This window comes from Petromyzon marinus, unplaced genomic scaffold (genome assembly GCF_048934315.1).
Source record: "Petromyzon marinus isolate PM22_M1 ecotype Great Lakes invasive population unplaced genomic scaffold, UKy_Petmar_22M1.pri1.0 PM_Scaffold_113, whole genome shotgun sequence".
NCBI classification, from domain to species: Eukaryota; Metazoa; Chordata; class Hyperoartia; order Petromyzontiformes; family Petromyzontidae; genus Petromyzon; species Petromyzon marinus.
Window position 1 is genome coordinate 176,170 of NW_027423073.1, and position 19,923 is coordinate 196,092.

Genomic DNA, 19,923 nt, shown 5'->3' on the forward strand with positions numbered 1-19,923 from the left:
CTTGGTAACGAAGTCGCTCCACTCGCGGAAGTCGCTCTCCGTCTTGCAGAAGAATCCCTGCGGAGACACCGGCGGCATCACCGTCTCCGTGTCTCCTCTCGTGTCTCCGTGTCTCCCCGTGTCTCCCCGTGTCTCCTCTCGTCTCCGTGTCTCCTCTCGTCTCCATGTCTCCCCGTGTCTCCCCGTGTCTCCTCTCGTCTCCGTGTCTCCCCGTGTCTCCTCTCGTCTCCGTGTCTCCCCGTGTCTCCTCTCGTCTCCGTGTCTCCCCGTGTCTCCTCTCGTCTCCGTGTCTCTCCGTGTCTCCCCGTGTCTCCTCTCATCTCCGTGTCTCCCCGTGTCTCCTCTCGTCTCCATGTCTCCCCGTGTCTCCCCGTGTCTCCTCTCGTCTCCGTGTCTCCTCTCGTCTCCGTGTCTCCCCGTGTCTCCTCTCGTCTCCGTGTCTCCCCGTGTCTCCCTATGCGTCCCCAGTTTCTCCACATGCGTCTCCCCGTCTCTGCCCGTGTGTCCCCGTGTCTCCGCCTGGATCCCCGTGTCTCCCCGTGTCTCCGCCTGGATCCCCGCGTCTCACCAGGGCGATGGACGGGTCCAGCTGGGTGATGTGGATGCGGGACGCTCTCTGGCAGTGGAAGGAGGAGTCGGGTAAACGCGAAGTGGAATCCAGCTCCACCGCATTCTGGCACGTGTGCGGGTCCAGATAGAGCAGCTCATCCCCTGCAGACAGAGAGACAGACAGACAGATACAGAGAGAGACAGATACAGAGAGAGACAGATACAGAGAGAGACAGATACAGAGAGAGACAGATACAGAGAGATACAGAGAGAGAGAAACACAGAGATAGACAGATAGATACAGAGAGACAGACAGATACAGAGAGAGACAGACAGATACAGAGAGAGACAGACAGAGAGAGAGACCGACAGATACAGAGAGAGAGAGACAGATACAGAGAGAGACAGATACAGAGAGATACAGAGAGAGAGAAACACAGAGATAGACAGATAGATACAGAGAGACAGACAGATACAGAGAGAGACAGACAGATACAGAGAGAGACAGACAGAGAGAGAGACCGACAGATACAGAGAGAGAGAGACAGATACAGAGAGAGACAGAGACAGACAGATACAGAGAGAGAGAAACAGAGAGATAGACAGATAGATACAGAGAGACAGACATACAGAGAGAGACAGACAGATACAGAGAGAGACAGACAGATACAGAGAGAGACAGAGACAGACAGATACAGAGAGAGAGAAACAGAGAGATAGACAGATAGATACAGAGAGACAGACATACAGAGAGAGACAGACAGATACAGAGAGAGAGAGACAGACAGATACAGAGAGAGACAGAGACAGACAGATACAGAGAGATAGACAGATAGATACAGAGAGACAGACATACAGAGAGAGACAGACAGATACAGAGAGAGAGAGACAGACAGATACAGAGAGAGACAGAGAGAGAGACAGACAGATACAGAGAGCGACAGACATAGAGAGAGAGACAGACATACAGAGAGAGAGAAACAGAGAGATAGACAGATAGATACAGAGAGACAGACATACAGAGAGAGACAGACAGATACAGAGAGAGACAGACAGATACAGAGAGAGAGACAGACAGATACAGAGAGAGACAGAGAGAGAGACAGACAGATACAGAGAGAGAGACCGACAGATACAGAGAGAGAGACAGACAGATACACAGAGAGAGACAGACAGATAAAGAGAGACAGAGAGAGACAGACAGATACACAGAGAGAGACAGACAGATAAAGAGAGACAGAGAGAGACAGACAGATACAGAGAGCGACAGACATAGAGAGAGAGACAGACATACAGAGAGAGAGACAGACACAGAGAGAGACAGATAGAGAGAGACAGACAGATACAGAGAGAGACAGACAGATACAGAGAGAGACAGACAGATACAGAGAGAGACAGACAGACAGATACAGAGAGAGAGACGGACAGATACAGAGAGAGAGACGGACAGATACAGAGAGAGAGACAGACAGATACACAGAGAGAGACAGACAGATACACAGAGAGAGACAGACAGATACAGAGAGAGACAGACAGATACAGAGAGAGACAGACATAGAGAGAGAGACAGACATACAGAGAGAGAGACAGACATACAGAGAGAGAGACAGACAGATACAGAGAGAGAGACAGACAGATACAGAGAGAGACAGACAGACACAGAGACAGACAAATACAGAGACAGATACAGAGAGAGACATACAGAGAGAGAGACAGATACAGAGAGAGAGACAGACAAATACAGAGAGAGAGACACAGAGACAAGACAGATACAGAGAGAGAGAGACAGACACAGAAAGACAGATACAGAGAGAGAGACACACAGATACAGAGAGACAGACAGATACAGAGAGAGAGAGACAGACAGATACAGAGTGACAGATACAGAGAGACAGACAGATACAGAGAGACAGATACAGAGAGAGAGACAGACAGGCACAGAGACAGACAGAGAGACACAGAGAGAGAGACGGACACAGAGAGAGAGACAGATACAAAGAGAAAGACACGTAGAGAGAGACACGTAGAGAGAGACGGACACACCCAGGCACACTCTCACACCCTCGTACCCACGTATCCGATGAAGTAGTGGGCACTGTTGGGTTTCCCGCCGATGAAACCCAGCGACTGCGGGAACGTGAAGCAGACCTGAGCCCGTGGACACACAGAGACACAGAGACACACACCGTCAGACACACACACAGAGACACAGAGACACACACACAGAGACACACACCGTCAGACACACACAGAGACACAGACGCAGAGACACACCGTCACAGACACACACACACAGAGACACAGAGACACACACCGTCACACGCACACACACAGAGACACACACCGTCACAGACACACACACACAGAGACACAGAGACACACACCGTCAGACACACACACAGAGACACAGAGACACACAGACACACACACAGAGACACACACCGTCAGACACACACAGAGACACAGACGCAGAGACACACCGTCACAGACACACACACACAGAGACACAGAGACACACACCGTCACACGCACACACACAGAGACACACACCGTCACAGACACACACACAGAGACACACACCGTCAGACACACACACAGAGACACAGAGACACACACCGTCAGACACACACACAGAGACGCAGAGACACACACCGTCAGACACACAGAGACACACACCGTCAGACACACACAGAGACACACACCGTCACAGACACACACAGAGACACACCGTCACAGACACACACAGACACAGAGACACACACCGTCAGACACACACACACAGAGACACACACCGTCACAGACACACACAGAGACACAGAGACACACACCGTCAGACACAGAGACACACACCGTCAGACACACACACACACAGAGACACACACCGTCACAGACACACACACACAGAGACACACACCGTCACAGACACACACACACAGAGACACACCGTCAGACACACAGAGACACAGAGACACACACCGTCACAGACACACACACAGACACACACCGTCACAGACACACACACACAGAGACACACACCGTCACAGACACACACACACAGAGACACACACCGTCACAGACACACAGAGACACAGAGACACACACCGTCACAGAGACACACACCGTCAGACACACACACACACAGAGACACACACCGTCACAGACACACACACACAGAGACACACACCGTCACAGACACACACACACAGAGACACACCGTCAGACACACAGAGACACAGAGACACACACCGTCACAGACACACACACAGACACACACCGTCACAGACACACACACACAGAGACACACACCGTCACAGACACACACACACAGAGACACACACCGTCACAGACACACAGAGACACAGAGACACACACCGTCACAGAGACACACACCGTCAGACACACACACACAGAGACACACACCGTCACAGAGACACACACCGTCACAGACACACACACAGAGACACACACCGTCACAGAGACACACACCGTCACAGAGACACACAGAGACACACACCGTCAGACACACACACAGAGACACACACCGTCACAGAGACACACACACAGAGACACACAGAGACACACCGTCAGACACACACACAGAGACACAGAGACACACACCGTCACAGACACACACACACAGAGACACACACAGAGACACACAGAGACACACACCGTCAGACACACACACAGAGACACAGAGACACACACCGTCACAGACACACACAGAGACACAGAGACACACACCGTCACAGACACACACACACAGAGACACACACCGTCACAGACACACACACACAGAGACACACACCGTCAGACACACACACAGAGACACACACCGTCACAGACACACACAGAGACACAGAGACACACACCGTCACAGACACACACACACACACACACAGACACACACCGTCAGACACACACACACACAGAGACACACACCGTCACAGACACACACAGAGACACAGAGACACACACCGTCAGACACACAGAGACACACACCGTCAGACACACACACACAGAGACACACACCGTCACAGACACACACAGAGACACAGAGACAAACACCGTCACAGACACACACACAGAGACACACACCGTCAGACACACACACAGAGACACACACCGTCACAGAGACACACACCGTCACAGACACACACACACACCGTCACAGAGACACACACCGTCACAGACACACACACAGAGACACACACGGAGACACACACCGTCACAGAGACACACACCGTCACAGACACACACACACAGACACACACAGAGACACACCGTCAGACACACACACACAGAGACACACACCGTCACAGAGACACACACCGTCACAGACACACACACACACAGACACACACAGAGACACACCGTCAGACACACACACACAGAGACACAGAGACACACACCGTCACAGACACACACAGAGACACACACACACAGAGACACACACCGTCACAGACACACACACAGAGACACACACCGTCACAGACACACACACAGAGACACACACCGTCACAGACACACACACACAGAGACACACACCGTCACAGACACACACACACAGAGACACACACCGTCAGACACACACACACAGAGACACACACCGTCACAGACACACACACACAGAGACACACACCGTCACAGACACACACACAGAGACACACACCGTCAGACACACAGACACACACCGTCAGACACACACACACACACACAGAGACACACACCGTCACAGACACACACACACAGAGACACAGAGACACACACCGTCAGACACACACACACAGAGACACACACCGTCACAGACACACAGACACACACACACAGAGACACACACCGTCACAGACACACACAGAGACACACCGTCAGACACACAGAGACACACACCGTCACAGACACACACAGAGACACACACCGTCACAGACACATGCACACAGAGACACAGAGACACACACCGTCAGACACACACACACAGAGACACAGAGACACACACCGTCAGACACACACACACAGAGACACACCGTCACAGACACACACACAGAGACACACACCGTCAGACACACACACAGAGACACAGAGACACACACCGTCAGACACACACACACAGAGACAAACAGACACAGTCATAGAGACAGTGTCATTGAGAAACGCTGAGCCCTGTGTCCCCCTGTGTCTCCGCGTGTCCCCCTGTGTCTCTGTGTGTCCCCCTGTGTCTCCGTGTCCCCCCCTGTGTCTCCGTGTGTCTCCGTGTGTCCCCCCGTGTCTCCCCCTGTGTCTCCGTGTCTCCCCCTGTGTCTCCGTGTCTCCCCCTGTGTCTCCGTGTCTCCCCCAGTGTCTCCGTGTCTCCCCCTGTGTCTCCGTGTCCCCCCTGTGTCTCCGCGTGTCCCCCTGTGTCTCCGCGTGTCCCCCTGTGTCTCCGCGTGTCCCCCAGTGTCTCCGTGTGACCCCCCTGTGTCTCCGCGTGTCCCCCGTGAGTCCCCGGTTACCTGGAGCGAGGGGATGTAGATTGGGTTGATTTCCGTGAGTCCCAGTCTCAGCGGAATCAGCAGCAGCAGCGGCCTCCAACTCCCGTCCCCACACTGCACACGCTCACCGGTACTCACCGTCACTCACCGGTACTCGCCGTCACTCACCGGTACTCACCGTCACTCACCGGTACTCACCGTCACTCACCAGGAGTCACCGTCACTCACCGGGAGTCACCGCCACTCACCGGGAGTCACCGCCACTCATCGGTACTCACCGTCACTCACCGGTACTCACCGTCACTCACCGGGAGTCACCGCCACTCACCAAATCTTACCCACTCACCCACCTACTCTCTCATCCACCCACCTACTCTCTCACTCACTCAACCACTCACTAACTCAACCAGTGTGTTACCCACTCACTCACCTAATCAGTCTGTCGCCCACTCAATCGCTCACCTACTCACCCACCCACTCCCTCACCCACCCACCCACTCACCCACTCACTCTCCCACCCACCCACTCAACCAGCGTGTCACCCACTCACCCACCCACTCTCTCACCCACCCACTCACTCACTAACTCAACCAGTGTGTCACCTACCCACCCACACCCTCTTACCCACCCACCCACCCACTCTCTTACCCACCCACCCACCTACTCACTCACTCACTCAACCACCCACTCAATCAGTCTGTCACCCACTCACTCACCCACCCACCCACTCACCCACCCACTCACTAACTCAACCAGTGTGTCACCCAATCACTCACCCACCCACTCTCTCACCCACCCACTCACCCACCCACTCACTAACTCAACCAGTGTGTCACCCAATCACTCACCCACCCACTCTCTCACCCACCCACCCACTCACCCACTTACTCAACCAGCGTGTCACCCACTCACCCACCCACTCTCTCACCCACCCACCCACTCACCCAGTGTCACCCACTCACTCACTAACTCAACCAGCGTGTCACCCACTCACCCACCCACCCACTCACCCAGTGTCACCCACTCACTCACTAACTCAACCAGTGTGTCACCCACTCACCCACTCACCCACCCACTCTCTCACCCACCCACTCACCCAGTGTCACCCACTCACCCACCCACTCTCTCACTCACTCAACCAGTGTGTCACCCACCCACTCACTCACCCACCCACCCACTCACTAACTCAACCAGTGTGTCACTCACCCACCCACTCACCCACTCACTCACTAACTCAACCAGTGTGTCACCCACTCACCCACTCACTCACCTGTGAAGAGGACCCCTTGGGCTGCTGGGCCTGGGCGTCGGAGACACTGGCAGTGTGCGGCCTCCTGCACAAACTCTCTACAAAGACAAAGACACCCCCCATAGCCTCAGCAGACTGCGAGGTCAAGTGCTGTTAGTAGCGAGTAGCAGCAGCAGCTATGAAGGTAGACACAGACAAAGGTCCCCCGTGTAGCCTCTACAGACTGCTGGGGCAAGTGCTGTTAGTAGCGAGTAGCAGCAGCACCTATGAAGGTAGACACAGACAAAGGTCCCCCGTGTAGCCTCGACAGACTGCTGGGGCAAGTGCTGTTAGTAGCGAGTAGCAGCACCTATGAAGGTAGACACAGACAAAGGTCCCCCGTGTAGCCTCTACAGACTGCTGGGGCAAGTGCTGTTAGTAGCGAGTAGCAGCAGCAGCTATGGAGGTAGACACAGACAAAGGTCCCCCGTGTAGCCTCTACAGACTGTAGGGGCAAGTGCTGTTAGTAGCGAGTAGCAGCAGCAGCTATGAAGGTAGACACAAAGGTCCCCCGTGTAGCCTCGACAGACTGCTGGGGCAAGTGCTGCTAGTAGCGAGTAGCAGCACCTGTGAAGGTAGACACAGACAAAGGTCCCCCGTGTAGCCTCTACAGACTGCTGGGGCAAGTGCTGTTAGTAGCGAGTAGCAGCAGCAGCTATGAAGGTAGACAGACAAAGGTCCCCCGTGTAGCCTCTACAGACTGTAGGGGCAAGTGCTGTTAGTAGCGAGTAGCAGCAGCAGCTATGAAGGTAGACACAGGCAAAGGTCCCCCGTGTAGCCTCGACAGACTGCTGGGGCAAGTGCTGTTAGTAGCGAGTAGCAGCAGCTATGAAGGCTACCGGCACTGTGGCACACGAGGGGGTGGGTGGCTACCAGCACCACGCCCGGCCGCCTTTGTCTCCCCCATTGGCGACGTTTACAACACCACCACCACCGCTACCACCAGGCTACTCATTTGAGGCTGAGTCGACCTAGGTGAGGGCCAGGACCGGTTCAGATAATCGTCTCCGGTGTTGCCGGCTCCGTAGCGCGGCGCAGCGCTAACCTCTGCACTACGCAGAGACACACACACACACTAGTTTTTATTGTTACCGGGTAACGCCCTCACTGAGCTAAGGAGCTATTTTAACGTTGCATTTTAACTCGCTCTGTTGTTATTCTTGGTTCCTTCGGTTGAAGTCGCGTGGAAGGGAAACAATAAAACAATAACTAAAAATTTTCGATTTAAAGCTTTCGTGACTGCAATGATTCATCTTCTTTGGTTCTTTCGGTAAAGTCACCACCACGTAGAATGAGAATAAAATAATAATACATTGATAAAATAAAATAACACAATAATATTCTCACGACGTTTCGGCCACAACACAAGCGGCCTTCATCAGGTGAAGGGGCGAGACTGTCTGGTAGGACAGCGCTGGAGTGAAAGAGCCACGTTCAGATCACGGCCTTTAAGCTGTGTGAGAGGAACAAAGCGCCTTAGAGTCGCGGCATCTCTTCAGAAAGGTGAGAGACTCGATTAGTTGAGCCTTCTTATCCCGAAGTCTGTTGAATGATCTTAAGGATGTGTGGAATCCCTCCCCGTAGAGGCGGTTAAATTTCGATTGAAAGCTTTCGTGACTGCAATGATTCATCTTCTTTGGTTCTTTCGGTAAAGTCACCACCACGTAGAATGAGAATAAAATAATAAATTGATAAAATAAAATAACACAATAATATTCTCACGGCGTTTCGGCCACAACACAAGCGGCCTTCATCAGGTGAAGGGACGAGACTGACACTCCAGCGCTGTCCTACCAGACAGTCTCGCCCCCTTCACCTGATGAAGGCCGCTTGTGTTGTGGCCGAAACGTCGTGTTAGAATATTATTGTGTTATTTTATTTTATCAATTTATTATTTTATTCTCATTCTACGTGACTTTACCGAAAGAACCAAAGAAAATAACTAAAAAAGCAAGAAAATTTGTCTTGCTGTGGTTTTCACACCTGATGATGATTGCTTGTGTTGCAGTCGAAATTTTCGTGAGAATTTTATTGTTTTATATTTCTTTGTATTGTTTTATTGTTTCCCTTCTACGTGGTGGTGGTGGTGGTGGTGACTTTACCGAAAGAACCAAGAATTTGAATCCCTGCAGTCACGAAAGCTTTAAATCACTCTGTCTGTTGTCATTGTTGCATCCTCAAATCTTGTAACTCCATTGTAACCCACTTCCCAATGTGATATCGACTGAAAACTTGCTATACTTATGTCATTCTGATGACAATACTATATTATATCATACAAAAATAAACATATATTTCGAAACAATCTTTTTTACATGTTATGTTTCAGCTTTTGTGGCAAGCTTTGGGGCCACCTCCTGGAGTTCTTACATTACCACTCGTACAGTACATTTCATTAAAGCGTGTTATTTTTAAAAAAGTAGTTTTAAATATTACTTATTATTTTTACACGCTTTCATTTAACTCACTCTGTCTGTTGTTGTTGTATCCTCAAATCTTGTAACTCAATGTTAACCCGCTTCCCAATGTGATATCGACTACAGACTTGGTATACTGATGTCACACTGATGACAATACTACATTATATCATAAAAAATAAAAATATTTATTTTGAAACAATCTTTTTACACACTTTCATTTAACTCACTCTGTTGTATCCTCAAATCTTGTAACTCAATGTTAACCCACTTCCCAATGTGATATCGACTACAGACTTGGTATACTGATGTCACACTGATGACAATACTATATTATATCATAAAAAATAAAAAATATTTATTTCGAAACAATCTTTTTTACATGTTTCGGCTTTTGTGGCAAACTTCGGGGCCACTTCCTGGAGGCGTGGAGTTCTTACATTACTCCTCGTACGGTACATTTCATTAAAGCGTGTGATTTTTAAAAAGTAGTTTTAAATATTACTTATTATTTTTACACGCTTTCATTGAACTCACTGTCTGTTGTTGTTGAATCCTCAAATCTTGTAACTCAATATTAACTCGCTTCCCAATGTGATATCCACTACAGACTTGGTATACTGATGTCACACTGATGACAATACTACATTCTATCATAAAAAATAAAAATATTTATTTTGAAACAATCTTTTTACACACTTTCATTTAACTCACTCTGTTGTTGTATCCTTAAATCTCGTAACTCAATTGTACCCCACTTCCCAATGTGATATCGACTGAAAACTTGCTATACTTATGTCATACTGATGACAATACTATATTATATCATACAAAAATATAAATATATATTTTGACACAATCTTTTTACACACTTTCATTTAACTCACTCTGTTGTTGTATCCTCAAATCTTGTAACTCAATATTAACCCACTTCCCAATGTGATATCGACTGCAAACTTGGTATACTGATGTCATACTGATGACAATACTACATTCTATCATAAAAAATATATTTTTTTAAACAATCTTTTTTTAAATGTTATGTTTCGGCTATTGGCTGTAATTGTCCACGGGTCCCTTACGTTGTGGCAAAGCTCCGGGGCCACTTCCTGGAGACGTGCGGTTCTGCCATTACTACTCGTACGGTACGTTTCATTAAAGCGTGTTTTTAAAAAAAAGTTTCACTTCTTCAGATCACAAACGATAGCCCAACGAAGTGTGAAGGCTTATCATCATCATCGTCATCACGTGGAAGTTTATAGCAGCACTAGCCAAATATCCTGAACCAAGGCTCTAATGATAATATATATGGGGGGGGGGGGGGACACACCCCCCCCCCCCCCAATATATTGCTAGAAAAAAAATAATTGCTATGCTATGTAAATAAAAACGCTGTGCAAAACCTTGGCCACACTACTGTCTGGACATGCCTTCACGTAAATCTATGCGAACTTGACGAGGCGCTTCCGTCACTGCAGGAATTACGCTCTGGTTTTGTCGGTAAAGTCACGTGGAAATAATAAAAAAATAAACTTTTTTATATATAATAGCATGCGACGTTTCGATCGCAACACAAGCAATCATCGTCAGGTAGAGGAACACGCATAACCGCGGAGATATATATACGCGGACCTTAAGTAGGGGGAATTAACACAGATACACCAGGGGATACAGAGAGACGGAACATCACATTAAATCAAACAGGGTTCAGCAAAATTTGGAAACTATGTAAAGCAACACAAACGGTCGGCTAAAACGCAATTAACGCGTGGTTTGGTTGAATACGCTGTTTCAAAGATTGTTAGATTGTAAGTTAAGTGTGAAGTTTAAGACGGCGATAGAATACTTAAACGTCGTATGCCGGCATATAATTTTATTTTATTTATTATTATTTCTACGTGACTTTACCGAAAAAAACCAAAGAATAAATCAACGCGTAGATTCGTGTCTGCGTGATTGTGGTTACGGTTGTTACTTTATCAATCGCTAATCTCTGCCATTACATACGATGGAACAAGAAGAGGTAAAACAGAAACAGAGCGATGATGTAATACAATAACACTATTGGACATCATTGTAAGAAATAAATAAAAAGGCTATCCCACGTGCGAGTGAATTTTTTAAAATATTTTAAGGCAGGAAATTATTTTAAAATTTATATTTTTTCTGGGTTGGGACCCCCAAACCCCCTGGATGATGTTGTCCCCACCCCCCCCCCATGTTGATTCCATGGCTACGGCCTTGCTCTGAACGCGTGGGTTAAGCCGATTGTAAAAATGTGGAGGGGGAAAAAGCGGAGGACCCGGAGAAAAATCCACACGACCACGGGGAGAGAGAGAGACACACGCTGACTCCAAATATACAGCAGCAGCAGGCATCGTCAGGGTCGGGATCGAACCCATGACCTCCTGCATACCAGGCGAGGTAGTTAACATCTCATAGCCACCGTGATGATGATGATGAGAGAGAGACGCAGACTCCACATATACAGCAGGCGTCAGGATCGGGATGGAACCCGCGACCTCCTGTATACCAGGCGAGGTAGTCAACATCTCATAGCCACCGTGATGATGATGAGAGACGCAGACTCCACATATACAGCAGGCGTCAGGATCGGGATGGAACCCACGACCTCCTGCACACCAGGCGAGGTAGTTAACATCTCCTAACCACCATGATGATGATGAGAGAGAGACGCAGACTCCAAATCTACAGCAGCAGGCATCGTCAGGGTCGGGATGGAACCCACGACCTCCTGCATATCACAGGCGCCATTCCCAACCAGTCTGGCAGGAATGACGCTTGCGCCAGGCTAGGTGCACTCCAACGCTCTTACTCACCTATGTCCTTGATAACCACTGTGTTGTCCATGGCAACGTGCACGGCTAACGAGCTCCACTCGTCAAACAGGGTCAGCTTCCTGCACAAAGACAAAGATCCCCCGTGTAGCCTCAACAGACTGCTGGGGCAAGTGCTGTTAGTAGCGAGTAGCAGCAGCAGCTATGAAGGTAGACACAGACAAAGGTCCCCCGTGTAGCCTCAACAGAGTGCTGGGGCAAGTGCTGCTAGTAGCGAGTAGCAGCAGCAGCTGTGAAGGTAGACACAGACAAAGGTCCCCCGTGTAGCCTCTACAGACTGTAGGGGCAAGTGCTGTTAGCGAGCACCTATGAAGGCCGGAACGGTACACAAGGGGGTGGGTGGCCAGCACCACGCCCGACCGCCTTTGTCTCCCTAGTGACGATGTTTACACACCGCACCAGGTACTCATTTGAGGCTGAGTCGACCTAGGGGAGGCCCGGGACCGGTTCAGATAATCGTCACTGGTGTTGGCCGTGAGCGGGAATCGAACCCGGGTCGCCAGGTTCATAGCGCAGCGTAGCGCTAACCGCTACACTATCGCTCCCCACCACACGTGTATACACGCGTATACACACACGTACACACACACACGTACACACACGCACACACACACGCACACACGTACACGCACACGTACACACACACATACACGCACACACGTACACACACACGTACGTACACACACACACGTACACACACACGTACACACACACGTACGCACACACACACACGTACACACACACGTACACACACACGTACACACACACGTACACACACACGTACACACACACGTACACACGTATACACACCTGAGCACCTGTGCAACGGTGTTTGGTCCGTACCACTGCCCGACTTGCTTCCCCTCCCCCACACCCATCTGGGCTGCACACACAGCACACCATACACTACATTATACACTACATTATACACTACATTATACACTACATTATACACTACACACAGCACACGATACACTACATTATACACTACATTATACACTACACACAGCACACGATACACTACATTATACACTACATTATACACTACGTTATACACTACACACAGTACACGATACACTACATTATACACTACGTTATACACTACACACAGTACACGATACACTACATTATACACTACATTATACACTACACACAGTACACGATACACTACATTATACATTACATTATACACTACATTATACACTACACACAGCACACGATACACTACATTATACACTACATTACACACTACATTACACACTACATTACACACTACATTATACACATTATACACTACATTATACACTACATTATACACTGCATTATACACTACATTATACACTACATTATACACTACACACAGCACACGATACACTACATTATACACTACATTATACACTACGTTATACACTACACTATACACTACATTATACACTACACACAGCACACGATACACTACATTATACACTACATTATACACTACACACAGCACACGATACACTACATTATACACTACACACAGTACACGATACACTACATTATACACTACACACAGCACACGATACACTACATTATACACTACATTATACACTATACACTACACACAGCACATGATACACTACATTATACACTACATTATACACTACACACAGCACACGATACACTACATTATACACTACACACAGCACATGATACACTACATTATACACTACACACAGCACACGATACACTACATTATACACTACACACAGCACACAATACACTACATTATACACTACACGCAGCACACGATACACTACATTATACACTACATCATACACTACATTATACACTACACACAGCACACGATACACTACATTATACACTACACACAGCACACGATACACTACATTATACACTACATTATACACTACATTATACACTACATCATACACTACACAAGCACACGATACACTACATTATACACTACATTATACACTACACAGGCACAGTATATGTCTGTGCGTCCCTGTCCTCCCTACTGTCACCCACCGTGTGTCCCTGTATATTTCCGTGTGTCCCCCCCATCTCCCCCCCGTGTCTCCCCCCGCGTCTCCCCGTGTCTCCCCGTGTCTCCCCGTGTCTCCCCCCCATGTCTCCCCCCGCGTCTCCCCGTGTCTCCCCCCATGTCTCCCCCCATGTCTCCCCCCGTGTCTCCCCGTGTCTCCCCGTGTCTCCCCCCGTGATCTCCCCCCGTGTCTCCCCGTGTCTCCCCCCCGTGATCTCCCCCCCGTGTCCCCCCGTGATCTCCCCCCATGATCTCCCCCCGTGTCTCCCCCCCGTGTCTCCCGTCAGGCCGTGCCGATCTGGTGTATGGAGTAGTAGGAGTCCTTCTTGTCCAGGAAGGCCTCCACGATGTTGCCGTAGCCGCCCCCACCGGGCAGCACGGCGTCCTGCTCCCACCGCCAGTCTACAGCCACCACACAACAACAACAACAACAGCAACATCACAACAACATCACAATAACAACATCACAACAACATCACAACAACATCACAACAACAGCAACATCACAACAACAACACAACAACAACATCACAACAACAACATCACAACATCACAACAACAACATCACAACAACAGCAACATCACAACAACAACATCACAACAACAACATCACAACAACAACATCACAGCAACATCACAACAACAACATCACAACAACATCACAACAACAACATCACAGCAATATCACAACATCACAACAACACAACAACAGCAACATCACAACAACATCACAACAACATCACAGCAATATCACAACATCACAACAACAACATCACAACAACACAACAACAACATCACAACAACATCACAACATCACAACAACATCACAACAACAGCAACATCACAACAACATCACAACAACAGCAACATCACAACAACATCACAACACCATCAACACAACAACATCACAACAACACAACAACATCACAACAACAACAACAACATCACAACAACAACAACATAACAACAACAACACATCTTCTTTGGTTCTTTCGGTAAAGTCACCACCACGTAGAATGAGAATAAAATAATAAATTGATAAAATAAAATAACACAATAAAATTCTCACGACGTTATTGTGTTATTTTATTTTATCAATGTATTATTATTTTATTCTCATTCTACGTGGTGGTGACGTTACCGAAAGAACCAAAGAAGATTAATCCTTGCAGTCACGAAAGCTTTAAACGACATCACAACAACATCACAACAACATCACAACAACAGCAACATCACAACAACATCACAACAACATCACAACAACAACATCACAACAACATCACAACAGCAACATCACAACAACACAACAGCAACATCACAACAGCAACATCACAACAACATCACAACAACATCATCACAACAACACAACAACAGCAACATCACAACAGCAACATCACAACAACATCACAACAACAACACAACAGCAACATCACAACAACAACACAACAACAACAGCAACATCACAACAACATCACAACAACATCACAACAACACAACAACATCACAACATCACAACAACATCACAACAACATCACAACAACATCACAACAACACAACAACAACATCACAACAACAACACAACAACATCACAACAACATCACAACAACAACACAACATCACAACAACAACAACATCACAACACAACAACAACACAACAACAACACAACAACATCACAACAACAACATCACACCAACATCATCACAACAACAACAACCGTAATCGCTCAATACAAACGCACGGCGGTTCTGCACCATGCTCCCTACGCCAACTGCAGACGCACAACAACCACCACGACAACAACAACAAAACAACAACAACATCACAACAACATCACAACAACAACAACATCACAACAACATCACAACAACAACATCACAACAACATCACAACAACAACATCACAACAACATCACAACAACAACACAACAACAACAACACAACAACATCACAACAACAACCGTAATCGCTCAATACAAATGCACGGCGGTTCTGCACCATGCTCCCTACGCCAATCTGCAGACGCACAACAACCGCCACGACAACAACAACAACAACAACCACAACAACCACAACAAAACAACAACAACAACCACAGTAGAGGCCGACCGAAACAGAGAGGCATACTGTAATAACCACAAATTTCGATTCTAAAGCTTCCGTGATGACTGCAAAAGATTCAGATTTCGATTTAAAGCGTTCGTGATGACTGCAAGGATTCGTCCTCTTTGATTCTTTCGGTAAGGTCACCACCACGTAGAAGGGAAACAATAAAATAATAATATTGTTTTATATATGTTTATTATTATTTTATTGTTTCCCTTCTACGTGGTGGTGACTTGTACCGAAAGAACCAAGAATAATAATTTTATTGTTTTATATTTTTATTATTTTATTGTTTCCCTTCTAACGTGGTGGTGACTTGTACCGAAAGAACCAAGAATAATAATTTTATTGTTTTAGATTTTTATTATTTTATTGTTTCCCTTCTAACGTGGTGGTGACTTGTACCGAAAGAACCAACGAATATTCATTCTCGATTTGAAGCTTTCGTGATGACTGCAAAAGATTCATCTTCTTTGGTTCTTTCGGTAAAGTCACCACCACGTAGAATGCGAATAAAACAATCAAACAAAATGAGACACTAAAAATTCTCACGACGTTTCAGCCACAACGCAAGCGGCCGTCTTCAGGTGAAGGAACAGAAGTGTCGGGACGACAGAGCTTCAATGGCGTCATCTGGTCCAACACCTGTGTGGAGACTATTTTTTTTCGTACTTTGATACTATTCATCTGGTCCAACACCAGTGTGAGACTAAGGGCTCTAAGAAAAGCCGTCTCGGGTGTGGACCAATCAATGTCAAGGACGCCGCCAATATCATTATCAGAGTTGTCTCTCTTTTTCGATTTAAAGCTTTCGCGATGACTGCAAGATTTTCAGCTTCTTTGGTTCCGTCGGTAAAGTCACCACCACGTAGAATGAGAATAAAATAATAAAATAACACGATAAAATTCTCACGACGTTTCGGCCACAACGCAAGCGGCCTTCCTCAGGTGAAGAAACAGGTCTATCCAGTAGACAGAGACAAAGTCTATCCATGAGACAGAGAGACTCTGTCTCATGGATAGATTCTGTCTCTGTCTCCTGGATAGATTCTGTCTCCTGGATAGTCCCGAATCTTCACCTGAGGAAGGCCGCTTGCGTTGTGGCCGAAACGTCGTGAGAATTTCGTCGTTTTATTATTTTATTTTTCTCATTCCACGTGGTGGTGACATTACCGAAAGAACCAAAGAAGATGTACAACCCAAGTTACCCAACACAACATTTATGAAACACCAGCTTTACTACCCCCGGGACTTCCGATTCACCAAGGCCGGGTGCCTTTGTCTCCCCAGTGGCGATGTTGACACACCGCACCGCGTGCACGCTTGAGGCCGAGTCGACCTAGGGGAGGCCCAGGACCGGTTCAAATAATCGTCACCGGCCGTGAGCGGGAGTCGAACTCGGGCCGCCGGGTTCGTAGCGCCAATCTCTAGGTGCGTGACGTCACTTATTGAGGGCCCCAGACCATTGGTTATGGCTGTCACCTCGCTCGCAAGCTGCTGCTGATGTGTGTGTGTGTACGTGTGTACGTGTGTGTGTACGTGTGTGTGTGTGTACGTGTGTGTGTATGTGTGTGTGTGTGTACGTGTGTGTATGTGTGTGTGTACGTGTGTGTGTATGTGTGTACGTGTGTGTGTGTGTGTACGTGTGTGTGTACGTGTGTGTGTGTCTACGTGTGTGTGTGTGTGTGTACGTGTGTGTGTGTGTACGTGTGTGTGTGTGTGTGTACGTGTGTGTATGTGTACGTGTGTGTGTACATGTGTGTGTGTGTACGTGTGTGTGTGTGTACGTGTGTGTGTGTGTGTACGTGTGTGTGTGTACGTATGTGTGTGTGTGTACGTGTGTGTGTACGTGTGTGTGTGTACGTGTGTGTGTACGTGTGTGTGTATGTGTGTGTGTGTACGTGTGTGTGTGTGTGTGTACGTGTGTGTGTGTGTACGTGTGTGTGTGTGTACGTGTGTGTGTGTGTACGTATGTGTGTGTACGTGTGTGTGTGTGTGTACGTGTGTGTGTGTGTACGTGTGTGTGTGTACGTGTGTGTGTGTGTGTACGTGTGTGTACGTGTGTGTGTACGTGTGTGTACGTGTGTGTGTGTACGTGTGTACGTGTGTGTACGTGTGTGTACGTGTGTGTGTGTGTACGTGTGTGTGTACGTGTGTGTGTGTGTGTACGTGTGTGTGTGTGTACGTGTGTGTGTGTGTGTATGCGTGTGTGTGTGTGTACGTGTGTGTGTACGTGTGTGTGTGTGTACGTGTGTGTGTGTGTACGTGTGTGTGTGTACGTGTGTGTGTGTACGTGTGTGTGCGGCAAAACAACCCCCTACCTCCTCGCGGTGCCGGACGGGCAACTCTGTCGTGGACAGCGCTGTGGGGGGAGATCCAATTTTGATTGGCTCCTCCCCTCATGGCATATGTGTCCACCACAGGGGCTAAACGGGGGCTCTGGACGGGTGCGAGGGGCTGGTAACCCCTCCACCTTCAATTAATTACCACGAAACTACGAATTAAACTGAAATATGTAACAACTAAGCTTGTGCCGGAGGCCCCGGGGGGCCAGGCGTCTATGACGTCTCCTGGCCAAACCCCAATTGGCGGAGCCAGGAGATTGAATACCTACCCTCGGGGCTACTCCAGAAACAACGAAAAGCCACTACGGTTGGCCACGTGGAATGTTCGAACGCTCACTGCAGAGGAGAGGCTGCCACTCCTCTGTCGGGAGCTGGACCGGTACCGCCTGGATCTATGCGGCATTCAGGAGGTCCGGTGGACCGGCTCTGGCTCCTGCCACCATGAGGGGTGGACAGTCCTCTACTCGGGGCAGCAGACTGCCAAACAACAGGGTGTGGGTCTTCTTTTGAACAAAAGAATGAAGGGGGCGTGGGAGCGTGGCGGTGAGGTGTGGGAAGCTGTAAGCCCCAGGCTACTTTGGGCTCGCCTTCCCATCAACCGGAGGCGAGGAATGGTGGTCGTGGTTACTTATGCCCCCACCGAAGATGAACATCCGTGGAGGGATGCAGGCAAAGCCGATGAGTCAGATGCCTTCTATGACCTCCTGTCACAGGTGCTGGCTAAAGTGGCCCCTCGGGATAGAGTCATCATGTTGGGTGACTTCAATGCCCGAGTTGGTCATGATACTGGCACCTGGTCTGGAGTGATTGGAGGGCATGGGCCAGATCAGCTCAATAACAACGGTAGG

General features: G+C 48.3%; 1 protein-coding gene across 1 annotated transcript in view; it reads right to left on the reverse strand.

The window, feature by feature from the left end:
- Positions 1-19,923, reverse strand: part of LOC142922596 (cysteine protease ATG4B-like) — a 53,647-nt gene that overhangs the window by 6,552 nt on the left and 27,172 nt on the right. Inside the window, exons 5-12 of the mRNA XM_076063415.1 lie at positions 14,922-15,029; positions 13,391-13,463; positions 12,563-12,642; positions 7,288-7,364; positions 6,039-6,131; positions 2,619-2,697; positions 569-711; positions 1-57 (exon numbers count right to left, since the gene is read on the reverse strand). Of these exons, the coding sequence (XP_075919530.1) occupies positions 1-57; positions 569-711; positions 2,619-2,697; positions 6,039-6,131; positions 7,288-7,364; positions 12,563-12,642; positions 13,391-13,463; positions 14,922-15,029 (710 nt within the window). The remainder of the gene's footprint in view (positions 58-568; positions 712-2,618; positions 2,698-6,038; positions 6,132-7,287; positions 7,365-12,562; positions 12,643-13,390; positions 13,464-14,921; positions 15,030-19,923) is intronic.